Source organism: Phocoena phocoena, chromosome 7 (assembly GCF_963924675.1).
Source record: "Phocoena phocoena chromosome 7, mPhoPho1.1, whole genome shotgun sequence".
In the NCBI taxonomy this organism is placed as follows: domain Eukaryota; kingdom Metazoa; phylum Chordata; class Mammalia; order Artiodactyla; family Phocoenidae; genus Phocoena; species Phocoena phocoena.
This window is the reverse complement of record NC_089225.1, coordinates 28,246,825-28,274,186: the sequence shown is the minus strand read 5'-3', so window position 1 is coordinate 28,274,186 and position 27,362 is coordinate 28,246,825. Positions and strand designations below refer to the sequence as shown.

The following is a 27,362-nucleotide window of genomic DNA, read 5'->3' as shown; positions in this document are numbered from 1 at the left end:
TCATTTCCAATTCCTATGAAGTAATTTTTCACTCAAAGAAACTGAATCTACAGGTACTTAAGTGAAATATATATTTTTTTATTTGAATATTCTCAGGCACCATTTATTTCTTGAAACTCATTGACATCTCTTGGCTCACGCCCACTTTTCCAGTCACTCCTTCAACTTCTTTGCAGGCTTACGCTGCAGGTTTAAACACTCCTTTGTGCCTACGCTTTATTCCGATGGACTCTTGGTTATATATGTGGCATTAAATATCATCGGCTGGTTCTTGGCATCAAAATTATATCTCCTGGTCATGCCTACTCTCTGAGCTCCAAACCCACATAATTCATTGTCACCTGGACACTTTGACTTTGATGTGTCATTGGAAATCTCAAACTATCCGTAACCAAATCTGACCACTTGATAACTCACATTGTCAAATCTGTCCATTCTCTGTTCTTCCCATCTCAGTGATTGGCACTATTATCAATCCACTTTCTCTATCTAAATACCTGGAAACCTCCCCACTTCCTTTCCACCTACATTCAATTGTCTGCAAGTCTTTTCAATTCTATGCTTAAAATGTTAATTGTTTTCTTCCATCTATCTCCACTCAACCAATCTAGTACAAGTTACCATGATTTATTGGGTCAAGAATAGTTTGAACTCAATAGCACTCCCATTTTCTTTCTTCCTCTCTTAACCTATTCTCCACCAAGCAGGGAGACTCATCTGCTTAAAATATTTCAGTGTCCTCTGTGCATCAGACAATAAAATCTAAACTCATTTTAGTAGACTACAAAGCCCTGTATGATCTAAGGAATGTTCCCACTCCCACCTCACTCTTAATCCACTCTGTCCTTTAACTCTGATCTTTTATTAGCCTTATCTCTATCTGATATTATTTTGTTTGCGGCAGGGAAGTCTCCTGATCAAAAATTACATAACACAGTCTTCCTTGAAGCTAAATGTGAAAATGTAATACAGTTTTGAACAAGATATAAGTAGAATCATTGAATGGACCTTCTGTGGAAGCTATTTAAAAGACAGCAGGTTCAGCTTGCACAGGTCTTTTGCCCTTAGCTAGTCTTCTTTCCTGCTTGGAATGCACTTGAAATGCTAAAGGTAAAGCAGCCATCTGCTGGCCATGAGAAGATCAGCAATAGGAAATAAACTGCATTCTAAAGAGGCTGACTGGAAGAAACCTGAGTCTTTGACATTTTTCTTAGCCAAGCACTACAACTGCCTGGTAGCTATTACCTCTGCCTTGTTGTTACACACAAAAATAAGCCCATTAGTTATTTAAGCCAATATGTCCATTTTTCTGTCCCATGGGACCAAATGCAATCTGTAATGGCTATGAAGGTCATGTGACTATTTCTGGACTGAATTCATTATCCAGATGGGTGGCTGAATTCCTTTCTTGGAGTTAGATACAGCTTGAGAGCAGTTTGGTAACCACCACTCTCCATCACAGTTTTAGTCAACAAGACTGCCTAGTATAGTGCTGCTAGATACAGGTGGGAACATCTTTAGCTTTCCCTGCCTTGTTCTCTGATGTATTGGACTAATTATATATATTATTTAATTATATTTGTATATAATTAAATACTAATTATATATAATTATATACTATATACTAATAATATATTATTATATGTAGTGTATAATTATATACTAATTATGTATATATACATAATTAAATATAATTTTACATATATATGTATATATAAAATTAAATCCCAGCCCACCCTTCTACTGGTGCTCATGGTAATTCTAGCTCTACCTTTAGCAATACACTTGTGGTTACTATAATTCCAACGACGCCTTATCCCACTGCCAGTCCCCTACTATCTCTACAATGGTGTTTTCTGGGAGTTTTAATCTCTGAGTGGATATAAAAAGGTGGGGAAAGGATAAAGAGCAACAGAATTCTGGTTGTTTCATAAAACAACACCTGCTCAGTACAGGGATTCTTGCCTAGTTTGTGGTTGGCACACATGCCATCATTTCTGAATTACAAGGCAGGCACTCAAAGAGATAAGCTACCTATTTCGGACTCAGTGGATGGAATGATGAATTCACTGTCCATGATTAGAAACATAGATGGACTGTTGGGGTTTTCCTGCTCTCAATTCAGCTTCTTTATTTTTATAGTATGAGATATCCCTAGATTCTAATTTTTTCTTATTCTTGTACAGATAAAAATTATACATTTTTGTTACAGAGATGTTCTAGTCAGAAAATAGAAGAGATATCGTTAGATGTTACTAGCCATATACTATTTTAAACTTCTTAAAAGTACTTTAAATTTTTAAAAAAATACTAAATGCTCACTTTCAGTCAGGTTCAGTTGAGGTTTGGCATGATATCTGACTTTTAGGAGTTTTCACATTAGTAGGGGATATATAATAGGAAAATACAAAAAATTGAACAATAATAATTAAGGGTAATAAATTTTCAAAATAAAACATAGAGAAATACACTAAAGCTGTACATAATAAAAAGTTATATAATTCATCAAATGAATAATTGCTATTGGAGTTCAGAAGAGGGAAAAGCCAGTTGAGAAACTATTGTGTAGGAGATTGAGCTTTAATTCATTCTTTAAAGTTGAACAGAATTTTAATTGGCATAAAAAGAGAATGTATAACTGCTTCCCACTGTTTCTGTGGGCCATGTTGAACATAGCAGAGTGTCACCATGGAGTCTATAGCAGGGCAGGGTTTCAGGGCTTAGGAGCTATAATACTGACTGTGGCTCAGAATAGCCAGAGCTTGGGCTTTGGTATCAGTCATCCTTGGAGTCAAGTCTCAGTTCCATCACTTATTTTTTGGTGTGAGGCTTTAATCAAGTCTTCTTTGTGACAGCACTTAGCACAGTGCCATGTACATAGTGGACGCCCCCAAATGGAAAACATTTGTATTACTGTAACTTAAGAGCTAACTCTGGTCTTAGCTGAGGATGGAAGCTGGCAGGCGTTAACGTATTGTAAAAACAGTATCAGATATCAGAAAATATTTGTCTAAGAATTAAAAGCTTAAAGAAATCAAGAATAGGTTGAGTAAGAGTTCAAGATAGTTGAATCAAAATGTTTCAGAATACAGGTGAGTATTGGAACAACTTTGCTGAAAGGTGTTGGTCAAATGGCAGAGGGGCCCACAGGGAAGTTCAAAGCTACAGAGCCAGGTCTGTAGAACCTTATTCAAATGAGTGGCATGATTATAACAGTGATTTTCTACAATTTTTGAATACTTCTTATGTACCCAGGTATCATACTTAGCACTTTATATACATTACCTTCTTTAATTCTCATCAGTCTATAGGTAACCGATACTTTTATATTCATTTAAAATTGTGGAGAGGAAGCCCCCAAACCATCAAGAAATCTGCCCAGGGGACTTCCCTGGTGGTCCAGTGGTAAAGAATCTGCCTTCCAATGCAGGGGACACGGGTTCGATCCCTGGTTGGGGAACTAAAATCCCACATGCCGCAGGGCAACTAAGCCCGCATGCCACAACTGCTGAGCCCATGCACCCTGTAGCCCATGTGCCACAGTTAGAGAGAGAAAACCTGCACGCCACAATTAGAGAGAAGCCCGTGCCACAATGAAAGATCTCACATGCCTCAATGAAGATCCCGTGTGCCTCAACTTAGACCCGACGCAGCCAAAAAAATGAAGAGAAGATAAATAAATAAATAAATAAATAAATAAAAAAGAAATTTGCCCAAAGTAACACAGTAAGTAAGTGACAGAGTCAGGGTTTCCTCCCAGGTCTGCTCAGCACTAGCTCATGTTTATAATCACCACACTCCTATTTGCTTCCATGAAGTGGCAAAGCACTTTGAAGGTAACCATCATGCAGATGTGCTTGAGGGGATGATTTACACTTGATTTACACTGCCTAAAATAATTCTAATCCTGGCTAGAGTCAAATGTTACTGGTCAAAATACTGAACATGTACCAAACTCATAACTAAACAAATGAGAACATTACAACCTCTGTATGACACTTGCCCTGACAGTTCTGACTGAACCTGGAGGGACCACTTCAGGGACAGAGACTTGCCACATCTCCCCATGATTGAATCTTTGATTTGTCATTGGAGATTTGTGTGCCACAGGGGCACTAATTAGTGTCTCTGGGAATCAGCAGAGGATCAAGTTTTCCAAAGTTTCATTTATGTAAATAACCACCACAGTACATAAATGAACTCTTTCTTCCTATTTCCAAACCTTATTCCCACCTAGAAGAGGCAACTTAGAAAAGTTACATTCAATGCAAACATGAGTTTTGCAGTTACTTGAATGATAACACAGCTTCTTTTTGAACCTTAGTGGGCATTTAAAGAAGGTTGGAATAGATATGCTAAAGCTGACATTGCCAACTCAAATGTCAGGTAAGTAACAGGATCCAGTGAAGGGGAACTGGTTTGAATGCTGTGAACTAGAGGTCACTTGCCCCATCTAGACAGGGCAACATCTATTTACCTTTAGCTGGTTATTGCCTGCTCTTTGGGGAGCCAGCCCTTTGATGCCAGAATTTCTGATATTTTGAGATGTGTCACATATACAAATTCTTGTGAAAGGTCACAATGTTAAAACGTCAGCTCAATTAAAAAACAAGAAGGAAACTGGACCAGGCAAAACACATCTTTAGGTTGGATTCAGCATGCAAGATGCAAGTCTAGAGATCTCTGAGAGCCCTTTGATCTTTGTTTTAAAGGAGCTTTTCCCTTCCTTATATGACCCTATCTTCTCTCCACAAAGGCACACAGCTTCTGACTTGGTAAAGCCAATGCTCCAGAAAAAGAACTTTTGGCTATAAGGAGCTGTGTTGAGACTGTTTGTGGAGTTCATTTTTTTGTGTGTTTCATTTTTTATGGGATGTTACCTGTCAATTGAAAAAGATATAAAAATTCTAACGAAGTTTAATAGTCTTCAAATTAACTTTAATTAGTAAAAATGTAAAGTAAATGATACGATGTAAAAGATAAGATAAAGTAAAAGATAAGATGACTAGTCAAATCTGAATTGATTTAAATTTTGCATAATATTGTGAACTGTCAGATAGCATCATTTCTCATTTCTAAGGGCCTGGTGTGATTCTTTTTTAAAATATTGAGAAGTGCACTGCTTCACTTAAATACAAGGCAGCTTATCATCAAGCTTCCAGAAATATTTAACAAAACCCACAAAAGTTAAATCATAGATAAATCAGAATAAACAGAATATTTATAACTTAGTGACAAGAAAACACTATCTGCATAGATAATCACAGTTATCTTTTAGTGTTGTCTAAAAGGTAGCAAGTTGTTTGTTAATTTATAATAATGTAAGAGTTTAAAATTGAAATTAATCCCAAGTGAAAAAATCTGAATAAGAAAATTCATATTTAGCTATATAACAGAATGTTTTCACACTCTCAGTGAAATGTGGTAGAGACTACATTTCCAAATGTATGACTAACAATTGTCATCTTCTAAATTCTCAAATTGATAACTAACAGTTGTCATCTTCTGACTTGCCACATTATGTTCTCAATTCTAAATAGTCAGTCACTGAAATAACTCTAAGATTACAAGCTGAAATATCTTCAGGGCCAAGCAGGTAGCATAAGTTGATGAAGATACTGCTACTCCAACTAAAGTCTTTCAAAGTCAAAATTTTAAAAACACCATCCCAAATAAAAAATACCTATGGGCAAAATTGGGTCATCCACTTGTTTGTGACCTCTGCTTTAGACTATTAGCCTCTTGTCACTAGTATATATGAAATCAATATTGTCCCTAAACAAATCCTTGAAGCATAGGTAAAAGGAAGCTATAAGAGTTCTAGGTACATGTTTGTGATCTTGGAAAGCATAGATCTTTCAAGATTGGTTTCAGCTAAACAGTCAGGCAGCAGGTGGGGATTTCAGAACTGTAAAGGTCAACATGAGTGGAGAGAAGCTCAGATTGACAGTCAAAAGGTGTAAAACAGTTCTCTTTAATGCATCCAGGATCTAGTCTGGGTTTCCTTGTCCATTCTCATAGCAAGACTGCTGTCCAATTATGCACACATTAGAGAAATAAGAAACTATGAAGTCTCGATAGAAACTGTTTTGTGCATGATCAAGTGCAGGCATACTTTGGAGACATTGCAGGTACTATTCCAGACCACTGCAAAAAAGCTAATATCACAATAAAGCTAGTCACACAAATGTTTTGGTTTCCAGTGCAAATAAAAGTTATGTTTACACTATACTGTAGTCTATTATGTGTGCAATAGCATTATGTCTAAAGAAGTACATATCTTAATTAAAAAATACTTTATTTCTAAAAAATGCCAAAATAATTACAATAGTAACATCAAAGATCACTGATCACAGATCACCATAACAAATATAATTATAATGAAAAATTCTGAAATATCATGAGAATTACCAAAAGGTGACAGACACGAAATGAGCGAATGCTCTTGGTAAAACTGCACCAATTTGCTGAACTCAATGTTGCCACAAACTTTCAATTTGCAAAAAAAAAAAAAAAAAAAAAGCGCAATATCTGTGAAGTGAAATAAAATGAAGCGCAATAAAGGGAGATATGCCTCTATTCGGAAATACCTAAGAATCGCCTTGCTTTAGGTAGAGCTAAGTCTTTAAACTGGTCAACTGATTGGCTTATTTCAAAACCTGGATATTACTGTATTTTGACCCTAGTTTGTCTATGCAATTTGAAGAAATTATTCTTCAAAACATTTTTTTCCTTTCTTTTTTTTCCTGAATAGAATAAAGCTCAAAATAGCTCATACTGCCAACTGAGACTATGCTCTCTGATCTTTGCTTCCGTGTAGGAGCGTATTAGCGTCATAGTCGGCAATGTGTCTTAAGGACTATGATAGCATGCTCCTCTTAAATAGATGAGGATAACACTAATGATAGGGACTACTTAGGTGGGTGTGTAAATTAAATCATTCCTTCCATGATCAACCCCCCAAAATTTCACAAATCATGGGTACTTGGAGGACAACGTTCAGCCAGATAATCAGCAAATATCATCATAAAAAATGTTTAAAAGTCAAGAACTTGGTGAAAATTTTGAATGCTCTGTAAAAGTCTAAATTGGGTCTGTATTCAGTTTTCCTGTTGAAAGCATAAACAGCCCTAGATGTCAAGTATACACACTAACATTTTAATTTGTATTCATAAAAATTATTATTTCAACTACTCCAGTTAAATATTTATGATAAGTTTTTGAAGATTAAGGATGAGGGAATAAGAATGGGTAATGAACAAAAATGGCATTATAAATTTAACCAGTTGAGAATACTTGCACCTTGATTTATTACCAAAAAAAAGTACTCTAATAACTTGTGTTTGCCAAAGGAAAAAAGACATAGGAAATAGGTCTGCTAAAGTATGCTACAGAGAGTTTAAAGTAGGCTAAAATCAGGCGGGAGTTCCACAATTTCAAATTTTAAAAAAAGTCTTGTTTGAGATTTACAACCCACAGAAATGCGTCTACAGGAAGAGACAGTGAAGGTCTCTTATTTCACAGGTCAATTTTAAACACTGCGTATAATGTTTCTGACAAAATGTAAGGTACATGATGCTAGTACCAGTACTGAGAATGAGAAGGAGCTGGTGGTGACCATGATGACATCTAGGAAGCAAACAGGCTGAGCCTGGGCGATCCCATGATAATGATTCTACCTCACCAGAATGTAAACTCCAAGAGGACAGAGAACCTTTCTGTTTTGCGTACCCAGGTTTCAACGCAGTCTCTGACATACAGTAGGTGCTAGTAAATGTCTTCCAAATGAATAAAAGAATGGACTAATGAATGAATGGATGAAAGTAGTTGACCTGCTCACCCACTTTTCAGTCTGGGGACTCTTAGTGGGTTGGGAGGATGACAACTCCGTGAGCTGGAAATTATTAATGCAGGGACCTCAGGACACACTATTAGAGTAACATTCTCTAGGATTTTTGTTACATAAGACTGAGGATGCCAGGATAAAAATAACAATTATAATGTTCCCTTATATTTAGGGCTTTATTATCCAAAATGTGTTGTAGATGAGAATTATAAAGATATCAAATTAATAATCTGTGTGACAGCAAAATCTTATTCATTGGTAATTTCAAGACAAGAAAGAAAATGTCTTTCTTTCTCTCTTTCTTTTCTTTTTCTTTTTTTTTAAACGATGATATTAAAAGCATGGAGGTTAAAGATAGCACATCCAGGAATGTAAACTTCTTTCCTGTCTATTTGATCATGTGTTATTGGCATTAATACTGTCAATAATTCATGGTAAAAGAGGAAGTTGCCATGAAATGTTACCCACTGTCAGGCTATGATCAATAGGTAAGACCACAGTGGGTGATATATTATCAAGTATCAGCCAGATTAACTTTCTCATGGATTTTAAGAGTAGCAGTTACACTCACTTTGTCTAACCTGAGCTAAGCTTATTTATTCATTATCCTTTCCCTGCTGACTATAGACTACTCCTTGATTATAGACTACTCATTTTATCTAAGTACAGAATATCAGCTCTTGCTATTTAATTCCTGTGATCTGGCAGTGGGACTCTAGGATTTGCCCCCATGTTTTGATGTTGGTGTTTATATTTGAGCAAACAAAACTGTCACTTTGTTTTCCTGTCTTCCTATGTTGGGTCACTTTGTGCTACATGATATGATCTAAGACAATTCAATGCAAGGAGACACATGTCCCTTCTCATTGGGAATACAAAGACTGCAGCTTCCTTTTACCCTGTGGGAAAGAAAGCAGGTCAGGTGTCCAAAAGTAGTGGAGGAAAGTTAGTGTCATCACTATTCCTCCTTCTCCATAGAAATAATATAAGATTATGAGGCAAGAACAGCACTGGTTTCTTCATGAAGGGATTAAAAAAAAAACAACAGTACCATGGTCGTTTGTGTTTATGGTATTGTGGAAGGGCACTCACATAAAAACAAGACTACCACTTCTGGACATTTTCAAACACATTATTAATCGGATATCTTGGAATCTCAGGAATAAAATCACTTATTGAAATCACCTCCTCAGGGATAAGTAAATATGAAACATTAGTAAACATTTTCTTTTTTATTTAGTAAGTATAATCACCTGATTTATTTCCTTTTGGTTTTCAAAGCCAGACCTCTACAACATTTTGATACTTAAACACCAGAATTTGGCTTTGTTTCACTTTATGTTATGTTTTATGTCACCCAAATGCTGATATATAAAATAATTTGGATATAAATGAGTGTGAGGTCTGTGTCAGCCAGTTTAATTTTATCAAAGGAATTTACATGTGGAAAAACGCATCATATCATGGTGACTACAGTGGCCACCAGAAACAACATGCTGGTGCCTCTCCAGAAAAAAAAAAAAAAAGAATGGAATGAAATAATAAAAATGAGGTAGAGGAGGAAGAGGAGAAAGAATAAAGTAACTGAACTTCCTCTGGGTTTCTCACCTTCCCCAAAGAGTCTATCCTCATTTTTGGAGCATATGATTTATCTCTCATTTTAGCATATCCTTAAACTTGCTTGACATATGACAACCATACATTCTGTTACAACTCAAATCCCGTATCTCTTCCTCAATAAACATACTGCCAGTGCATTGGAAGTGAATGGGAATCAAAAATCCATCACCTAAAAGGAGAAGCATGTGAGATTGCGCATAAAGAAGATGGCATCATTTCTGGGAGAAAGTGCCACATCGCTGTACATTTGCTAATTACTTGCAACATGCATTAACATATAAAAAATGCCTTTTTGTTACATGGTATTGTTTAGAGATGGTTCTGCTTATCAGTTTTTAATATGCTCTTTGAAAACTGACATGTACTTTACCCACATCTCTTTAGGAACACAGAGATTCAAAGGCTGAATAAAATAGTTTCATGCTTCCCAACACGAACCTGAGAGGGTAATTAAACAGATGGTAACAATAAACTGAATCTGAACATATGAGGGACTAAAGTCCCTTATTAAAAGCCTTACACACCGAAGGGAGGGGGAATGACAACTCTGGGGATGTGTTTTAGCAGCCAACACCTTTATGTCTGCCTTGACCTCAGAAGCAGAAGCTAATCAACCATTTAGGCATGTGTTTCCTACCACCTGGGAGAGGGCACACAAGAGGTCTTCTGCACAGCCTGAGGAGCAAGAATGCAAAGTAGATGTGTGACTCTAAAGGAAAGCGACTGTCCCTCAGGATTGCCTTCAAAGACACCAGCTTTAGACACACCAATTTTGTAACTATAAATTTACCCTATCCCCATCCCTCCTACACACATACACACACATCACAACCTACACTGGGGGACTTATGCTCCAACAGCACAAGCTATCTTCTTCCATGTGAGGCCAAAAACTAGGTACCATAGATTTCTGTGATGACATAGTTATTCTGAATATTTTCAACCTCATTTCTAGGAACCAAATGATCTCCTACTTATTCCATCCTTGAAACATACTGGAATTCGACTTATTTCTCAGATCTTAACATTGTCTGTCCTGAATTAAATCTATGGGAAGAAGAGTATTGAAGCAATCTTGATATTTCAGCTCGTAACTATATGTAGGTGGCTATTTTTTATAGAATACAAAAATAATCTCAAATATATAAATATTATATACATATCTCTCTCACTCTGAAGTGAAAGATGTATATATGCATTTGTGTGTATATATATATTTACTGTATTTTTATATATGTATAATAGATACGTGTGTTTATTTACACACACACACACACACACACAGAAAGAATCCACTATATGCAAGAAAGGATCTTGTTTCTGTAGAGGTTTGCAATGTTATTGTGCCATCACACATGCAAAGATGCTATTTTGCCATTTCATAAGGCACTTACAGCCTAGGGGATAATCAAGTCAGTGTTTCTTCTTGTTTCTCAACCTGCTTCAGTTCTCTGCTTCACTTGGCAAGTTCTTTGAGTGTCATTTATAAGAAACATTCTGCATCAGTAAAACAATGACTTAGCTTAACTAAGTGCTAGCAATCAAAGGACAATGTTCAACATACTGTGTTTTAGATTAATCAAGGTTATAGTGATGATCTATTAAAGGAAATGTTTGAAAACTGAGGCAAGTATTAAGGTGGGAAAATGTACAAGGTATAGAAAAACGTAAATCAAATGGCAAATATTATTTACCATCTTGCATTTTACCTTTCTGTGCATGTACATCAACATATAACACTGCCCAATTTTAATTTGGGGGTTTTGATACTTAATAGTATAAAAAGACTGTTCTCAGCTTCTGATACAATTGTACCTTAAATGACACATATTACCTTAGGAATTTGCCATAAAACCCTCATAATAATAGTGACTATGGTTCTAAGTGACTAACTTATTTTAAGTGTGAAGAGTATTATATAAATTAAATAAGAGATGCTGCAAATAACTTAGTGGAAAAGCATAGCTGCTGCCACACAGTGTATTAGGTAACCTCTTTTTAATTAGAATGTACACTTTTAGATTACTGATTATGAACATCAGGGGACCCAAGATTTTGATTCATCAGTAATTCTCCTTTATGTCTACACTAAGACGTAAAAATGAGACCTCTGGCTCAACTCGGTATTTCAGAGCCTTTACATGCTGCTGCAGAATCTATTTTACCTGTAATCTCTAGTACTGCTCTGCCCCCTTGTGCTGCTACAGTGAACTCAACAGAGGAACAGTTCGCCTTAATCTTTGTACACTACTACAGAAAAACCCCACTGTCACTTCTCACTTTTCTGGCAAGTTCAAGGTCAGTGTCTAGCTATTTTCAGCTCATCTCTTCTTGATCCATGCAGAGAAATGACAAGGTAACATGATTCGGGGTCAGCTGTATTACAGGAACTGTTACATAAACGGAGAAAGTGAAAATCAATCCTAGCTGACAGTGACTTCGGGATAATCAACGCTCACTGGATGCCTCTGTCAGCTCGCCTGCATCAAATACCGTGCGACTTCTGTCAGATCTTTTTAATAAAACTATGTTCTCACTTTCAGCAACCTGAATAAATATTTCTCTTGAGCTGAATTTTTTAGACTATGTTGGCCTTCCAGATTTGTAAACTATGCCAATAATGCCTTGAAAAAATTCATGCATGATACCCGTTATCCTACAGTTTGTTATTGACCTGATATGGAAGGTACTGCTGCAAAAACGCCCTTTTTTGACTGATCCATGAGAGCCTTCCTACAGACTGCTGCATCTTCTGCATTGAACTCAACACATTCCCCAAATCATCCTCAGCCCTAACTCCTCTCCCTTCCTCCTTGTTTAATAGAACACCTTAATCAATCATTTCTTGTTGGGAGATGAGTTTTTTTCCTCCTTTTTAGATGTTCATGGTTGCTTTCCTTTTTAATCTCTGTATTTTCTGCCAGGACATTTTCCCCTAATACAGAAAAGGAAACACAGTATTTAACAAGACATTACACTTTAGTGGCATTCCCACTGACAGCACCTGATATGTCAGTTTAGGGAAGGAGCTATTTTTATCCCACCCACCTTGTGCTCCCTTGAAACTGTGAGGAAGGCAGTACTCCACTGAAGTACAATTTACCATAATATTAGTTGTCAGTAAATTCAAAGAAGGAACTCCTAAAGCTATAAAATGGATTAGAAGCAATTTTAAAAAGAATTAACAAACTAGAGTAAGAGTATACTGTCAACAAACAAATGCTCCATCATAGGACTGTAATTTGGAATTTTAATTACCCCTCTGCTTCTGTAACAAAACAATGTCTGAACTGGCAGCGATTTGAATCTCTCACAGGTCATTGAGCATTCTAGTTAATTACTCTATGAATAGCCTGTTTTTCTCCCCTCTGGAAACACGTTTCTAATGGCAGTCAAGGTCTGACAAATGTGTCATCTACATAATTAGCTAGGAAGCAACACAAAACATTAAACATGCTTTGTGCCGACAACTATCAAAACATTTCATTTGTTGTCAATTATTCATTACTTTGTAGGTTCTGAAGGGGTTGTTATTATGGAAATAAGTCCAGATGCTAACAAGGTTAGAGTTTTGGATTCAAATTAGTAATCAGAGGACTAAAGTAAAAAAAATGTATCTCATGTACATTCAGCGCCATGTTCAATCAGTAGGAGATTATAAACAAATTTAGCTATGCTCAAGTTAAAATGGAAACGATGCAACCACGAACGTGAACTTAAGAGCCCCAGCTCATTCTTTGAAGTACAGACTCTACACTGTCAATGAAAACTTCCTGAACATTTGGCAAGTCCAATTTGTGCTTGGTAAACAGAGTTAAAGATTTTCACAGCATGAGATGACATGGGACTGCAAGGACAAGGAAAGAAATCTCTAGTGTTCTTTTATTCTTCTTTCCTCCCTCCCACCCCAGGGCATTTTATTTAAAAGTCAAAAATCTAGCTAAATAAACATTTTCTTCTGCTTTACAGCAGACTGGTTACCTTAGCTAACCCTTGGATTTCATGATTTTTTTTTTCTATTTCTGAAATCTTGTTTCTTTTATTATTGTTTTAATATCATATATAAAACCAAGTATTGTCTTGAAAGCAGTACTCCTAATGTATATAGAGGATATAAAAAGATTTCTCAACAAAATTGACCTCTCAGTGGCAGAGAAAATTGCAGTGGAAGACACATTATTTCGTAGTCATATCTGAGGTTTGGATCTATGGAGAGTCTGACTCCACTGTCCTCCAGCTTTTCCTTATAAACCAAAATGGCTTACAAATGTCATCCACAATAGTCCAATAAAGATTAGGAACAAAACACTGTCCTTACACTGATGAGATAAGAAAGATTTAACTGTAGGATGCAGTGTATAAGAACAGTTCATAAGGCTTGTTCTTGAATCAGAAAAATAGAATTCAAATTATATGTGTGTGTCTAGAATTTAATTGAGGTGATGAGTTTATTTTCTACATAATGTTTGATCAGATGCCTGTACTACAGAGCTAGATAAAAAGAAAAGAAAGAAAACAAATTCTATCAGGAAAAAATCAAGAAGACCCGTTATCTACAGAGTGTGCAAACTATGTCAGGAAATAATTCCACCCTGAGCTCTGAGAATGCCCAGTTAATAAAAAGAGATCAGCCACTCGCTAAGAGAAAAATAATTGTCTGTATCTATATTTTTCAAAGCAAAAAGGCAGCCACATCTTACACTAAATAGGACACATTAAGGCTTTAATAATCTTTATGCAGAAGGAAACTAATCCATTTTCAGATCATACGATCCACAGCAATAAAAGGAAATCATCAAACTAAAAACAATTTTAGAGATGGCTGCAGACTCTCATTTAATTAACATTCAACAGATCATATATTTATGAGGAAGTCAAAATATTTAGGAAGCCTATAATCCTGTAAGCCTTAATGTGGTATAAAAACAACAAATAAATGCAAAGTGTTACTGTTATACATGCCTGCCTGATCAATGATTTTCACATATTGATCTATAAATGGAGTTGACAGTCTGTGTTGGCTGCACATTTTCCAAGCAGCGCTATTTTTGTATAAAACCAATACGGGCAATTACCTTTGTTTGAGATGCCAAGTCTTATCAATTCAATGTGATTTAGTGTCATTTTAATTAAATATCAGGATCCACTTCAGGACAATTTATACAAACAAAGCCTCAAACCTATCTATAAGCTTGATTTGAAGTAAACATGGACAAGTCCTACAGCCTCATAATATTTCTCAAAATCTCTGCTAAACAGAAGGCTTATATTTTTAGTAGCAATTTTTATGTCTGCCTTTTTAGCTAGCCACAACTTTGGCAAGTATCCTAAAATCACAGAAGTAAGAAACAAAGGAAAATTGTTTCCTCTTTTTCCTTATAATATATTAAAAAGAAAAATGAAGGAACGCTGTATGTTAAGAGAAGCACAAGGAGTCTTGTATGTTAATGTTTAGGAATGGCTTGACCTAAGTCTTCATCTGAACACTAATTAAAAAAAATATTTCCCTGTCCATGATGGCTATGAATGGAGTGATGCACTTCTGCAGGGTTTACAAGATGGAAATGGTGAATATTCATACACGTTGCTTCTTAAGACACCAGTATTAAATGCCGGAACTACTCCTGCCTGCAAATCCTATGTCTGCAGTTTCCTGACTTGGGCTATTTAAACTCTTCATTAATACCTATTTTCAAACTGTCTAGGAGGCTGGGCATCTCTCTTATAAATAACATCAAAGCCACATTAAACCTTTTGCATTAGCTCTTTGCTGGATTGCACATTAGCCTTTTTAGCCCTTAAAGAGGCACACTTTACTTGCCCCCATTTACGTTCACTAAGCCTTCTGCTTCTGTGTTTAGCACATTCAGGTAAATCAGAAGTCCACCTTTAAGAGGTCTCACTCCAATGCTCAGGGTGAGACAACAAATCACTGAGACCAAAGAGCGCTCCCTCCCCACCAAATGAAGGTCTCCAGATGGCTCTCACAGATACGCAATTTTCTTACTAACCATGTCATTAGATGTCCAAATTTCCCCCCTCTCCAGCATTTCTTAGAAAGCAAAGTGGCCTCTGAATTTTGAAAAGGCATTGATCTTATGAACCACGTAAAAATGATTGTTTGGTGTTTAAAGAAAATGATGCATGCCACCAATAAAATACTAATGGAGTATTGATACCTGTTTTACTGGAATGCTTCCCTGCAGCACTTAGGCAATCAAAACTTTTAATTCAACAAGTAAATTCACCTGTGTTTGCACAGCTTAGGGTAGAATAAATGTTTATATTGGCATTGCAAAATACTCCTCGATTTAAGATACCAAGTATACAGGCTCTTATGACATGTATAGGAGAATTTTATATTGTGTTCTGAGTTCACAGTCATATTAACATTTTTAATTAAGCAAAATTTTAAGAGGTCTTTATGAATTAATGACAAAATTATACAATTGATTTGACCCTAGAATATTTGTATCATGTTTTTGTAATAAGTGAAATCATGGAAATGTGTAATACCAGATTTTTGTGTTATTATATACTCTGATAAGTCCATATTAGATTTGTAGAATTGATATGCAAGTGACAAGTAGTATATATATGCCATATATATTAAATAGGATGCATAATACATATATAGTCTCTAAGTACTCAATTTTTTTCTGTACAGATTAAATGTATCTCTGTTACAGCAAGCCATACCACATGTGAACTTGTGCACACATTTTTAGTGTGCATTTCCTCCCACTTCTCCTAAGTTCAAAATCTCCCCCTTTGACCTTACCCCAACCTCCAACTTCTGAAAAATCAAGTTCTTAGTTTAGCTTGAGCAGATATCTTTAACAGGCTTGTTTGAATAAATATGCCAAAATACTTTACATTCTGTCAGTATCTAGTCAGAAAATTGTGCATGGAAAAAAAGAGATGAAAAGAACTGAGACAGAAAGAAAATTAGTGCCATGGCAAGCTTTCAATACAGTATCTCTGAGCCAAGTTTTCTCGGTGAAATGACATATCCTCACTAAAATACCCCTTTTATATAATTATGCACCAAGCACACATAACCAAAAGTAACTTTTATTTTTGTTCCTTATCGAGGAATACATATTGCCGAGGCTAAGAATGCGGAAACAAAAGCTGGGATAATTATAGCTAATTTAACTTTGGAAAACTCTGATTCTCCAGCAGTCCAGCATATAACCGCCCAAACTAAAGTTATGTAACAAGGTAATATCAACAATGAGAAACTGCATGATAAAATCCTGCCCAAAAGTGAAAAATGCTAATTTTGTCTCATTTAGCAGCTGGATACAGAAATGCTCATTAGTTTTAAGAGGGTTAATCCTTTTAACTTTTGCATATTGATATGCCAATTATGCCTAATTGTACAAGAGGCATCAGTCAAGGTAATAGTGCATAAACACATGAAAGTTATTAAGTACATCCCAACATGTAATAAAGTAGGTGTTAATTGGTAGCTGAGTTCTGCGGGCTATTGAGGTGGATAATTCATTGAGAGATGGATCACTTGTAATTTCTCTCCATAATTCCTTTTGCAGTCTCATGCTGTGATGTTTTCATGCTTGTCAAAAACAACTGCGGCATAGTGCCTTTTGTTAAACACAGCCAATAAAATATGTTAGGCATCATTAAATATACTTAACTTTTAAACTTTTCCAAAGGTACAGTTCTTACTGATAATACATTATAGAGATTCCAATAATTTACTCTAACCATTGTCTCAAGTTCATGGTTGAGGAACGTTTTAGCAGGTTTCAACGCCAAGTCAGGCTGGCCGTGTTGTGCCTCCCAGCAGATAATACTTTTAAATGAGAAAATAAAGGAAAAAAAAATGCATCTCTCAGTACCTTAACTAGGGATATGTTTCTCGCTTTCAAAATATAATCACTGGCTTCCTCATGCTAAATTTGTCTATAATACCTGAAGAAAGGATGATTAAAACCATACATTTCTCAGGCTCCTGAGATCGTTGTGGGTTAATTTTGCACTTGAAATTCGAGTGAAAAACAGCGAATAAATATAATCGGTAACATGCTACTCAGCAAGTTGATCTCATTTAATAACTCAGTTAGGGAGCTGAATATTTCATAGGCCCCTATGATATTAACAGAACACTCAATTAATAGCTCACATGTTACTGCAGGGTGACTGGGACTCACAGCCTGTCCCCAGCTAACCTATTTCTTGCTCTTGCTCTCACTGTGAGAAACAAAATAGATCCGGGGTCCAAAAGAGTGGCTAACATTGCATAAATAATTTTCTAACATCCTATGGCCTCAGCTGCAAGTTACCACCATTATGGAAGAAAATTAACCAGAGGAGACTCATTGCAATCAGTGTGTTTAGTGGCTCAGGATGTGTGCAGGGGCAGGGACACAACTGGCAGTAGAGTTCATCTCTAACTATTTTATTTCAAATCTTCCTAATGACACATTATGGAGACAAAATGGCTTCCTCTCCAAACCTTAAATCTCCACACCATTTCAACTGTTCAAGCTCATTCCAAATCAAATTGTAATTTCCAATATCATATATTGTTGGGAGATTTTAAGGAAGAGATTTTCACTTTTTTAAAAGATTTTTTTCTCAGTTTATTCTTAGCTAATTTTAGCCTCTGGCTTTTCAAAGTGATGTACTGTATTTGGAAGTACAAACACCACATGCTAGCATAACCTCATTATTTTTACGACACTGAAGCATGATAGTGGAGGCCCTTAAAATGAGTCAAAGGTGCTCTTCAGTCTAGCTCCAAATCCACTTTATCACTCTGGATTAAGCCCAGCTCTTCTCTTGCAACTGGGGATATAATTATGACTATAAGTAGGCAAGATAAAATGCATTACAAAAACAGTTTTCTCATGCACATTAGGAAAACAAATAAAACAAGGCTAATTAGCTTTTTTTTCCCTCCTTTTACAAAATTCTATATATCAGGGAACTTGTGGTATTTGACTTACAGGTTCAGTGACCTTCCCAACATCGGTGAGGATCATGGATTTACTTTGGCTCAGCCTGCTGTGGTGGCTGTTGGCATTTTTGATTCTCATTTGCACAGCTCCAGTGCCTTGGCGGGTGGGATTCAGTGTTTCCACAGAGGTATCAGAATTTGTAGACTTCTGCATATTACAATGTTATCCTGATGAAATATAAAAGCATTATATTATTCTAAGTATATGCTTTTCCATGAAAAACTCCTGGTGGAGTGCATATCCTTATACATCATTAAAGTACAAAAATGAAATAAAGTCTCCGCCTCTTTGAGTGGTGAAGAAGAAGGTAGTTACTTTGTAGTGCTTTTATCAATTGGACCTCTGTATTCTGATGGTACTGTATACGTGCCAGAGGATTTCAATTCATAGATAGCACACTCAAATTCTGTGTAGTTTCTTAATTCGATTAAGGAACTCCTAATGGCAATATGATATGGTCTCCCTTATATAGAAATGATATTGCATCTTCCGGGTATATGCTCTTTTCATTCATAACGTCTTTGATCTATCACCCACCCCATCCCAACCCACCTCCAGACACTACCACCAGCAGCCTTTTTTGGTGAACAAAAAACCCCTGTGAATAAGGTCAAATTTAAGTGTATAAAATTGGAGGAAAGCAAGCTGGTCCCATTGACTATCAAATATGTCGGCTTGGCCTCATTAGCATGGTGCAGAGTCCCAGTCACCACCCCCACTTGCAATATCCACAGGGAAAAATTAAAATTCCTTTGTCCACTGCCATCTGCCAACTGAACTAGATTTAGTAGCTTAGTTGGATATAATATTTATGAAGACTATGAAGAAACAGAAAATCAGCACATCGACACTATTTATTTATTTATATTTATTTTAATGGAAGGAGTCTGATTCAGGTAGGAAAATCCAGTGTGGGCAAATTTTAAAGGAGCGGCTGTGAGAAAACAATAATTCAGAAAAAGAAAACAAAGGAAATAAATTGGGTGGGTGGACCAGGAGGGCTTTTAGTTGCTTCCCAAATCCATAATCCTTTTCAGCTGCTCCTCCCCACGAGTTCCTCAAATGAATACATCTACTCTTTTTAAATAGGATATTTGCAATGCAAATATAGCTTCAAAGCTTCTAGAAACAGACCCTCTTCTAGCCTGAGTGTCCTCTCTGTGTCTCACCCATATAGACATTTCATAGCTAGCCTAGGCACGTGGGTACAACATTAGAAAAAAATGTCACCAGTCAGTTATAGAAGCCAATATAATCCAAAAGAAGGATTATATTTTAAGGAGCCAACTGTTTTGGTACCTCTACCTGATTGGACAGACAACGGGGCTAGAATCACGGTAATGTTCAAGTTGAGTGGATACTAAAAGGATTAGAAAAGAATAAAAGCATTTTAACGGGAGGAAAAGTGTTTCCTCATAATTGAAACCAGTTAGGCAACTGAGTGATATCGAGTGAGAAAAGAAGTTAATATTTATTGAGTATTTACTATGTGCCAGGCAATGAGCCGGTTTAATCCTTACAAAGTTCCTGTGATATTGACATTAAACTCATATTTTTATAGTGGAGAAAAATGAAGATCAGAGTGACTAACAATTTTCTTAAGGACACTGGGCAGCAAGAAGTGAAGGAGTATTTATTTTATCCGCCCGCCCCCCACCGCCGACCCAGATGTCCATCAACAGATAAATAGACAAATTCTAGTTTATCTACACAATGAAATATTGCTCGACAATAAAAATGAATGGATTACTAACACATGCAACCACATGGATGAATTGTAAATTCACTGTGCAGAGTAAAAGAAATGAAGCCCCCCACCAAAAAAGTACTCATTGAGTACTTACGATTTCACTTACATAATATTTTTGAAAATGCAAACTAACATAAAATGAGAGAAAACAGATTAGTGATTGCCTAGGGACAGTGTGGACTCTGGATACAAGGAAGCTTTTGGGGGTGATGGATATGTTTGTTATCTTGATTGTGGTGATGGTTTAATAGCAGTATACATATATTAAAAATGATCAAATTGTACACTTTAAACACTTGCACTTTATTGTACTTCAGTTATATCTAACAAAGCTGTTTACAGGACAGTTATTAAGATTTCCTTAACCAATTTATTTTGCTACTTATTTTATTTTAATTTATTTTGAATATATTCATTTTCATAATCATACATGAGTGATATATTTTAAAAACTTATCTAATTGAGAATAAGAGAGCTCTTTTGACAACATTTGAAATAAAAATTTGAATAAAAGAAAGAAATCTTATCCCCGCTATTCCACGGCAATATGATGACAGCTACATTAATAAGACGGACTTTAAAATGTATCAAATCTGATCACTAATGTATGAATAAGGGATCTTACCTCTATATCTAACTAGAATAAGATAGGGTTTTTTATATATAAATGTGTTTTGAAAAGTAAATGCAATCGGGCTTCCCTGATGGCCCAGTGGTTGAGAGTCCGCCTGCCGATGCAGGGGACACGGGTTCGTGCCCCGGTCCAGGAAGATCCCACATGCCGCGGAGCAGCTGGGCCCATGAGCCATGGTCACACAGCCTGTGCGTCCGGAGCCTGTGCTCCGCAACGGGAGAGGCCACAACAGTGAGAGGCCCGCGTACCGCAAAAAAAAAAAAAAAAAGTAAATGCAATCACATGCAGATGATATATAAATAGTTATTTCTCCACGTACCCCAGTACAGGATAAACATTTTTGGTTTTATTCTGTGTATTATTTATTATTGAGGTCTTCAATTTTTCTTAGCCAAGAGACATTATTTCAAAATAAAGCAAATCTCTGGATTTTTTATATTTATAAAGACGCTACTAATAAAAGCATGAGTTTTTTCAGAGTATATTTCAGTGGATGAAGTAAGGATGAATGAAAGAATGAGAATCTAGGTACCGTGATTGTAATGGAGGCCTTGGATTCATTATAATCAGACTGGTTGCATAAAAAGAGCCTATGATGACTTCTAGTGCAGCACTGTTTCTAATGGCCACCTTTGTGACCTTGAACAAGTCCGTGGACCTCTGTTTCATCACTGGAAAAAATTGATAGTGAGGGGGCATGGGCAACTAAAAGGATTGCTATGATCTGTAGGCTCCTTTTCACTTCTGATACTGTTGTGTAAAAGTCTGGGAGCTCAAGAAGTATTACTGCATATTTACAGAGCTCAGTAGTTTTAGGTAGTTTTAGCAACAATGTAAATGCTTTGGTATGATCTGATGCCCAAGGATTTGAGTGAAGGTTGAGGGGATCTATGATTAAACAAATAAATCTTTTCTAAAAAATCTGGGTTCTCCTTGGAGTACATTGAAGTCTTGATCTTCCAAATTATTCATAGATTCAAAACTCTAAGGTGGTGTGTTTGTAATACTGGTAAGAGAAATATTCGGGCTAAAGCCACTCTCTTCTGACCAAGAGCATAAAGCCACTGTATTTACATGGCCCCACCAGGTGCCGTTTATACGGCATGTTGTTTCTCAAACTCTGAACAAATTTCAGCGTCAAATCAACATTTGCACTCTTGTATTGATTTGACAATTAACCCATAATTTGCCTGGTGATGGGTTACTGTCAAAAGGCTGGATTAATTTTAAAAGCCTCTTATCTGGCTTTCCCATCTGTTTTCTCGAGGACAGTCTACAGAAAAGAATTTCAAAATCTTCCTCCTTCAGATCTTTCTTTTAAGCTGATCTCTCCCCCACCAATGTTAATGTTATTTCTTTCTCACTCCTCTAGCCATCACTTCTTTTCCCAACTGACCTCATCTTCACTTTTTACTGATACTCTATTTATTGCACTCAATTTTTTCTCTTTATTCAGCTTTTTTTGTATTTTGTTCTATCAATGGCATTCACTTGATACTATTCATAGTTATTCTCATGTTTGCAAATATTTGGTGGTTTTTGATTTTGCAGAGCACCACGTTGCTCTGAGGAGAATACAGAAAATGACACAAACCTCTTTCTACCCACAGAAAATAAATTATCTGTTTAACATTTACTGAGATTTTCCTGAGTGGCAAGGCACTACATTAGAGGCTGGAGATAACTCTTTTTTGTGTTTTTGGTTTTTGTTTGTTTGTTTCAACCAACTGTTTTACAGTAGTTTGGTGAGTGTGATAAAGAAACAAATCAATAATTAAATAAGACTAGAGTGGTGCCAGGTGGGGAGAGAAGCAATGACATCAGACCACAGTAGAACTGGGAGGTGTGGAGAGAGAAAGTCCACAAAAGATCAGCTGACGCTGGAGCTAAGTCAGGGCAGGTTGGGCATTTCGGGCAAAGGGCTCAGCAGTGCAGAGGTATGCAAATAACTGTGATATTATAGAGTAGATACAGAAATATGTCATGAAGAAAAACTATAGTACCAAGGAAATTCAAGGAAAAGGTAAGCATTGGGTTTCATGAAGAAAATGGCATTTAGCCTCAGTGTGGGTGAATTTGATCATCTTTCTATCCTCTTATCGGGCTGAAGGGTTAACTGAGAGCCTAATCCCTTCTAAGCCCACCAGTGCTGTAAGAGGCCGGTATTCTAGACACTCTGAGGGAGAGAATTTGGGAAGAGGGCTTTCCTTGGCATAATACACAAATGTCTTGTATGGATGAGTTGAGTGCAAAACAGAAGGAAGCAGGACCCCCTCACCCCAAGCAGGAACTGAGGAAGGAGGGAGGACAGAGGAGGAAGGAAATCTAATGGCCAGAAATGACAGCTGTGTTGGTGGCTGTGAAACTTCTAACTGCCGTACTTGTGGGTTCAGAGATGATTTAGTCTTATTCATCCTGTTAGAAACCTCTCATAGCTGGTGGATAAGGCTGTTTTAGGCCAATTTTGCAAGTTGTATTTGGACCCCACTTACAGTTCATTCTCTTTACACTCCAACTTTCCCATTTTCTCCTCACCTGCATCCTAATACTCATGTTTTCTTCCACAGTGCACACTATGATCCTTTTCACGTTTTGGCTGCTAAAGCCCCCCACTGCAGCACCTACTTAGGCCCCATCTCATCTACAGGGTCAACATATCTGAAATTCCATCATCCATTCTTCCTTACATACATCTTTTTACTTACATCCATCTGCTCAGTGAATCACTTAGATGTATATATGGGAGAGGAATGATTAAACTAATTAACACACTGTCATAAATGATTAGTCAGACTTCCCATGAACTCTCAGGGAATCATTTACCTGAATCTCATACTGGAAACTCCTCCGGCTATGTAGGAAAATATCTTACAGTAGAAAACCTTTGATTACTCTACTTTGTGTGTGATCTTAAGTAAAAGTAGAGGCAGGTAGCATTTGTGACTAGGGATAGGATATGAGCATTGCATTCTAGTAAAGGGTGCCTCTTGGAGTTGTGGGACGTGATGGCCCTGCCAGGGTGCTCTAGTTTTTGAGTCTTTATGAAAGAAGGTTCTAGGGGAATAAACTCCAATATAAAGTCTTCCCAACCCTGAATCAAAAGAAACCCTCAAGGGTTTCTGCGCACCCAACACAGGGGGCCTGGGTTCGATCCCTGGTCAGGCAACTAGATCCCACATGCCGCAACTAAGAGTTTGTACGCCTCAACTAAAGATCCTGCATGCTGCAACTAAGACCCGGACAGCTAAATAAATAAATAAATATTTTTTTAAAAAAGAGAGAAACCCTCAAACCCCAGGGTCCATCATAACTTGCTCCCAGCATCAGGGAGTGAATATAATTCCAGGAACCTAAGTATCAATTTCAGAATATACTCAGAAAGGCAATGAAGAGTTCTAATCTGTGAGTCTTTCTGAGTTATTATTGCAAGAATATACACAGGGTTTTGAAATCATATTCTGTTGTTCCACCTGTATTTTCATTTCTCATTGACCCTTAACTTTCTAGATTTGGTAGAGGACTTGTAAAATCAATAATACTTTTGTATGCTTATTTTATGCAACTTCGTAACATTTTGTTAACTATAAGTCATATTAAGTTTCATGTGATCTACATGCTTATTCCGTATTTCTCTTGTTCTTTCATAACATATCATCTAATCATCATCATCATCACCATTGTTACCAAATTCTACTAGAAAAAACATTGATGACATATGCATTTATATTCTTACAGGAGGCACACAGAAGCATGGTGAATGACTAATGACAACACATTCGTTCATTTTGCATGTGTTTAAAATATCCATTTGATTTTTACAAAACTCTCCAAATAAATATCCCTGAGTTAGAAGTTGAAATGTAAATCACTTAAGACTGGCTTCACAATTTCTGTAGACTTCCTGATTTTGTATGTACCAAGAGAACAGCAAGAATAGCTTGTGATGTTACACTAGTTCCACTTTCAATACTGTTTTAAAAACAGGAAACAGTGATGAGAATGCACTTCATAAGAGCCACACAAACTTTGGCTCTGCTCAACAGACTTGGCTCAGTGATATTCTGGGCCTGATTCTCCCACTCACACTGCAAATACCCAAATAGGAATGAATGTGATATTTCATCTAATCATAAATTTCAAAGCTGCTCTGTCAATTATTTGTTGCACTCTGTTAATTACACTAAGGCTCAGCAGCTTGCCCTTTTGAGGTAGAAAGTGTATTTTTGACACCTTTTTCCCATCAGCAACATTAAAATAAAAATATATTAAGAATTATTTGAGTTAGTAGAAACTGAATAGGCACTATGATATTATCTACATGCTACAGAGCAGAGAAAATTGAAGTTCAAGGATACAGACTCTTCCCCAAGGTGCCACAACCTGTTCAAAGTAGTCCCAGAACAGAGCTCAAGGCCTGCATCTCCAAACATCCTTGCTTTAGTCATAGACCGCCAAGTCAAGTGGCAACTGTGTCTGGAAAAACAAGGTAACAAGAATTCCAAAGGAAATCTGACAGAGATCAGGTAGATAAAATGATCAAAGTGCATCCATATTAAGTATAGATCATGTAAGTCTTTCTATTTAATTATTTATAAATGTCCCTGTGCTTTCTGACAAAACAATAAAGACTGAATAAATATTTGCAGAATATAGAAATGGAAAACAAATATAGAACCTAGGTAATGCCAGAGTACATAGCTTAGGAAAGCATTATCAGTAGGAATGTCTTTGACCTAATTTAGTTCTTATTTTAAAAAGAATATGTATAACTTGCTCTGCCCAGTGGTTCTAAGGGCCAATGAATGATGGATATTTCATAAGTTAGAGGCTGCAAAGAAGCAATGCTTTTCATACCTTTTGAGGCCAACATTAAAGTATACTTGGAAAATCATATACAATTTTAAAAAATATGAACAATACCATATTTCCATTTCAGATAACCCTTTTCTTTATTTCTTATTTTTAAAAAATGACCGCATTTTTGACCACCTTGCAATTTAGCAGGGCTCTGTGTTCTAACAATAGAGAACATCTCCCTGGAGTTTCAGCTTTCTTCAGGTGCTTAACATTTTTTTCTCTGAATAGAAGGACTCTCTTGCCTGACATGGATTCTCACTAAAGACTTTGTGAGGAGAACTGTCTCAGAGATAAGCACTGAGTGTGCCCCAGTGTTTTCCCATTCCATGGGTCTTAGCCTGGGTTTTCACTGTGTGGCAGTGAGCTGTCTGGTCACCACCAAGGTCCTCTCTGCCTTAACACACAGGAACCCTCTGTGGCAATATGACCCCATTCCCTTTCCGGAATGTGTAAGATGAGTTGCTTCTCCAGGTCTAGTAAGAGTGTGTGGAAACTCCACAAATGAATATGATATCGGAAACTCATTTCTGTCCCCTGGAAAGGTCTTCTACTCATCTGTGGTAGAGCACGGTCTGTTTGTTCCCCTGTGGAAATGACTTGTGGCAGTGGTAGCTCCAGTAACGTGTGGCACAACCTCTGTGCTACACTTGCCTGACAGGTCAGTAATTAATTTGCATTGCAATTGTTTGCCGTCTCCACCAGAGCATCCATTTACCAAAATAACATTTTAATTTCACTTTCTTCCCAGTTCACTCTCCTTTTCTTTTTTCCTTGTGGCTTCTACATCTCTATTAAGTCTAATTTCCCAGACCACTTTCAGAAGCGGAGAGAGTACAATAAAATTCAGTTTCAAAAATGTCAAATATAATGAGAAAGGAAGATCACAGTAAAGGAATTTGACCATAGCCACCCCATTGGGTAACACTGTCTTTGACTTTGGCAGGTATTATATATAGGAAATGTGATAATAAGGCTTTGCATTTAGTTAACATATATCAGGAAATCTGGGTGATAGACTGCATTTACTGACAAAGTCTGGCAGATCATCTGCATGGATAAATTGTAATACAGTTATTGTCATTGCATATGGGTGTCCTAAATGGTAAAAATGACAAGTAAAATATAAAATATGTTTTAAGTAGAATAAGTACTGACCAAAACTGTGTGGTAGGCCACCTTGGTATCTTGTTGCTTCCTCTCATCCCCTGAGCACCTTAGCCCATTAGTCTCCAACCTACTGGGAGCAAAGCAACTGGTTTTATATTTCAAATAATTATTGAGCCTCTACCCTGAGAAACTGACTTGCTAGGTCCCACAGTTTCTACAAAAATTGTTAAGAATTCTGGGGTAGAGTTAGACATAAGCATGCTTGCTTACAATGAAGTCTGATAAGAGTGCAATGGAGAATGCGACTGAGGGCAATTTCCAGGTGAAGGTGACATTGAACTTGATGTTGTATGATAAATAGGATCCAAAAGGCAGAGAAGGGATATCAAGGGCAGTGCAAGCTGAGATCACAAGATTTCAGGAAAAGCAAAGTGAACATCCACAATAAATGATAGAGTGGGGGTGGCTAGTTGGGAAACCTAGGGAGAGATAGTTGATTAGGGCCGGATTAGGAGAAACTTGCAGCTCTATTAAAAAATGTGGGCTCTTGGGTGGCACAGT

The 27,362-nt window shown here is 36.7% G+C and overlaps 1 protein-coding gene across 1 annotated transcript in view; it reads right to left on the bottom strand.

Moving 5' to 3' along the window:
- ARHGAP15 (Rho GTPase activating protein 15) overlaps positions 1-27,362 on the bottom strand; it is a 630,092-nt gene that overhangs the window by 582,500 nt on the left and 20,230 nt on the right. Inside the window, exon 2 of the mRNA XM_065880510.1 lies at positions 18,442-18,620. Within this exon, the coding sequence (XP_065736582.1) occupies positions 18,442-18,606 (165 nt within the window). The 5' untranslated portion in view covers positions 18,607-18,620. The remainder of the gene's footprint in view (positions 1-18,441; positions 18,621-27,362) is intronic.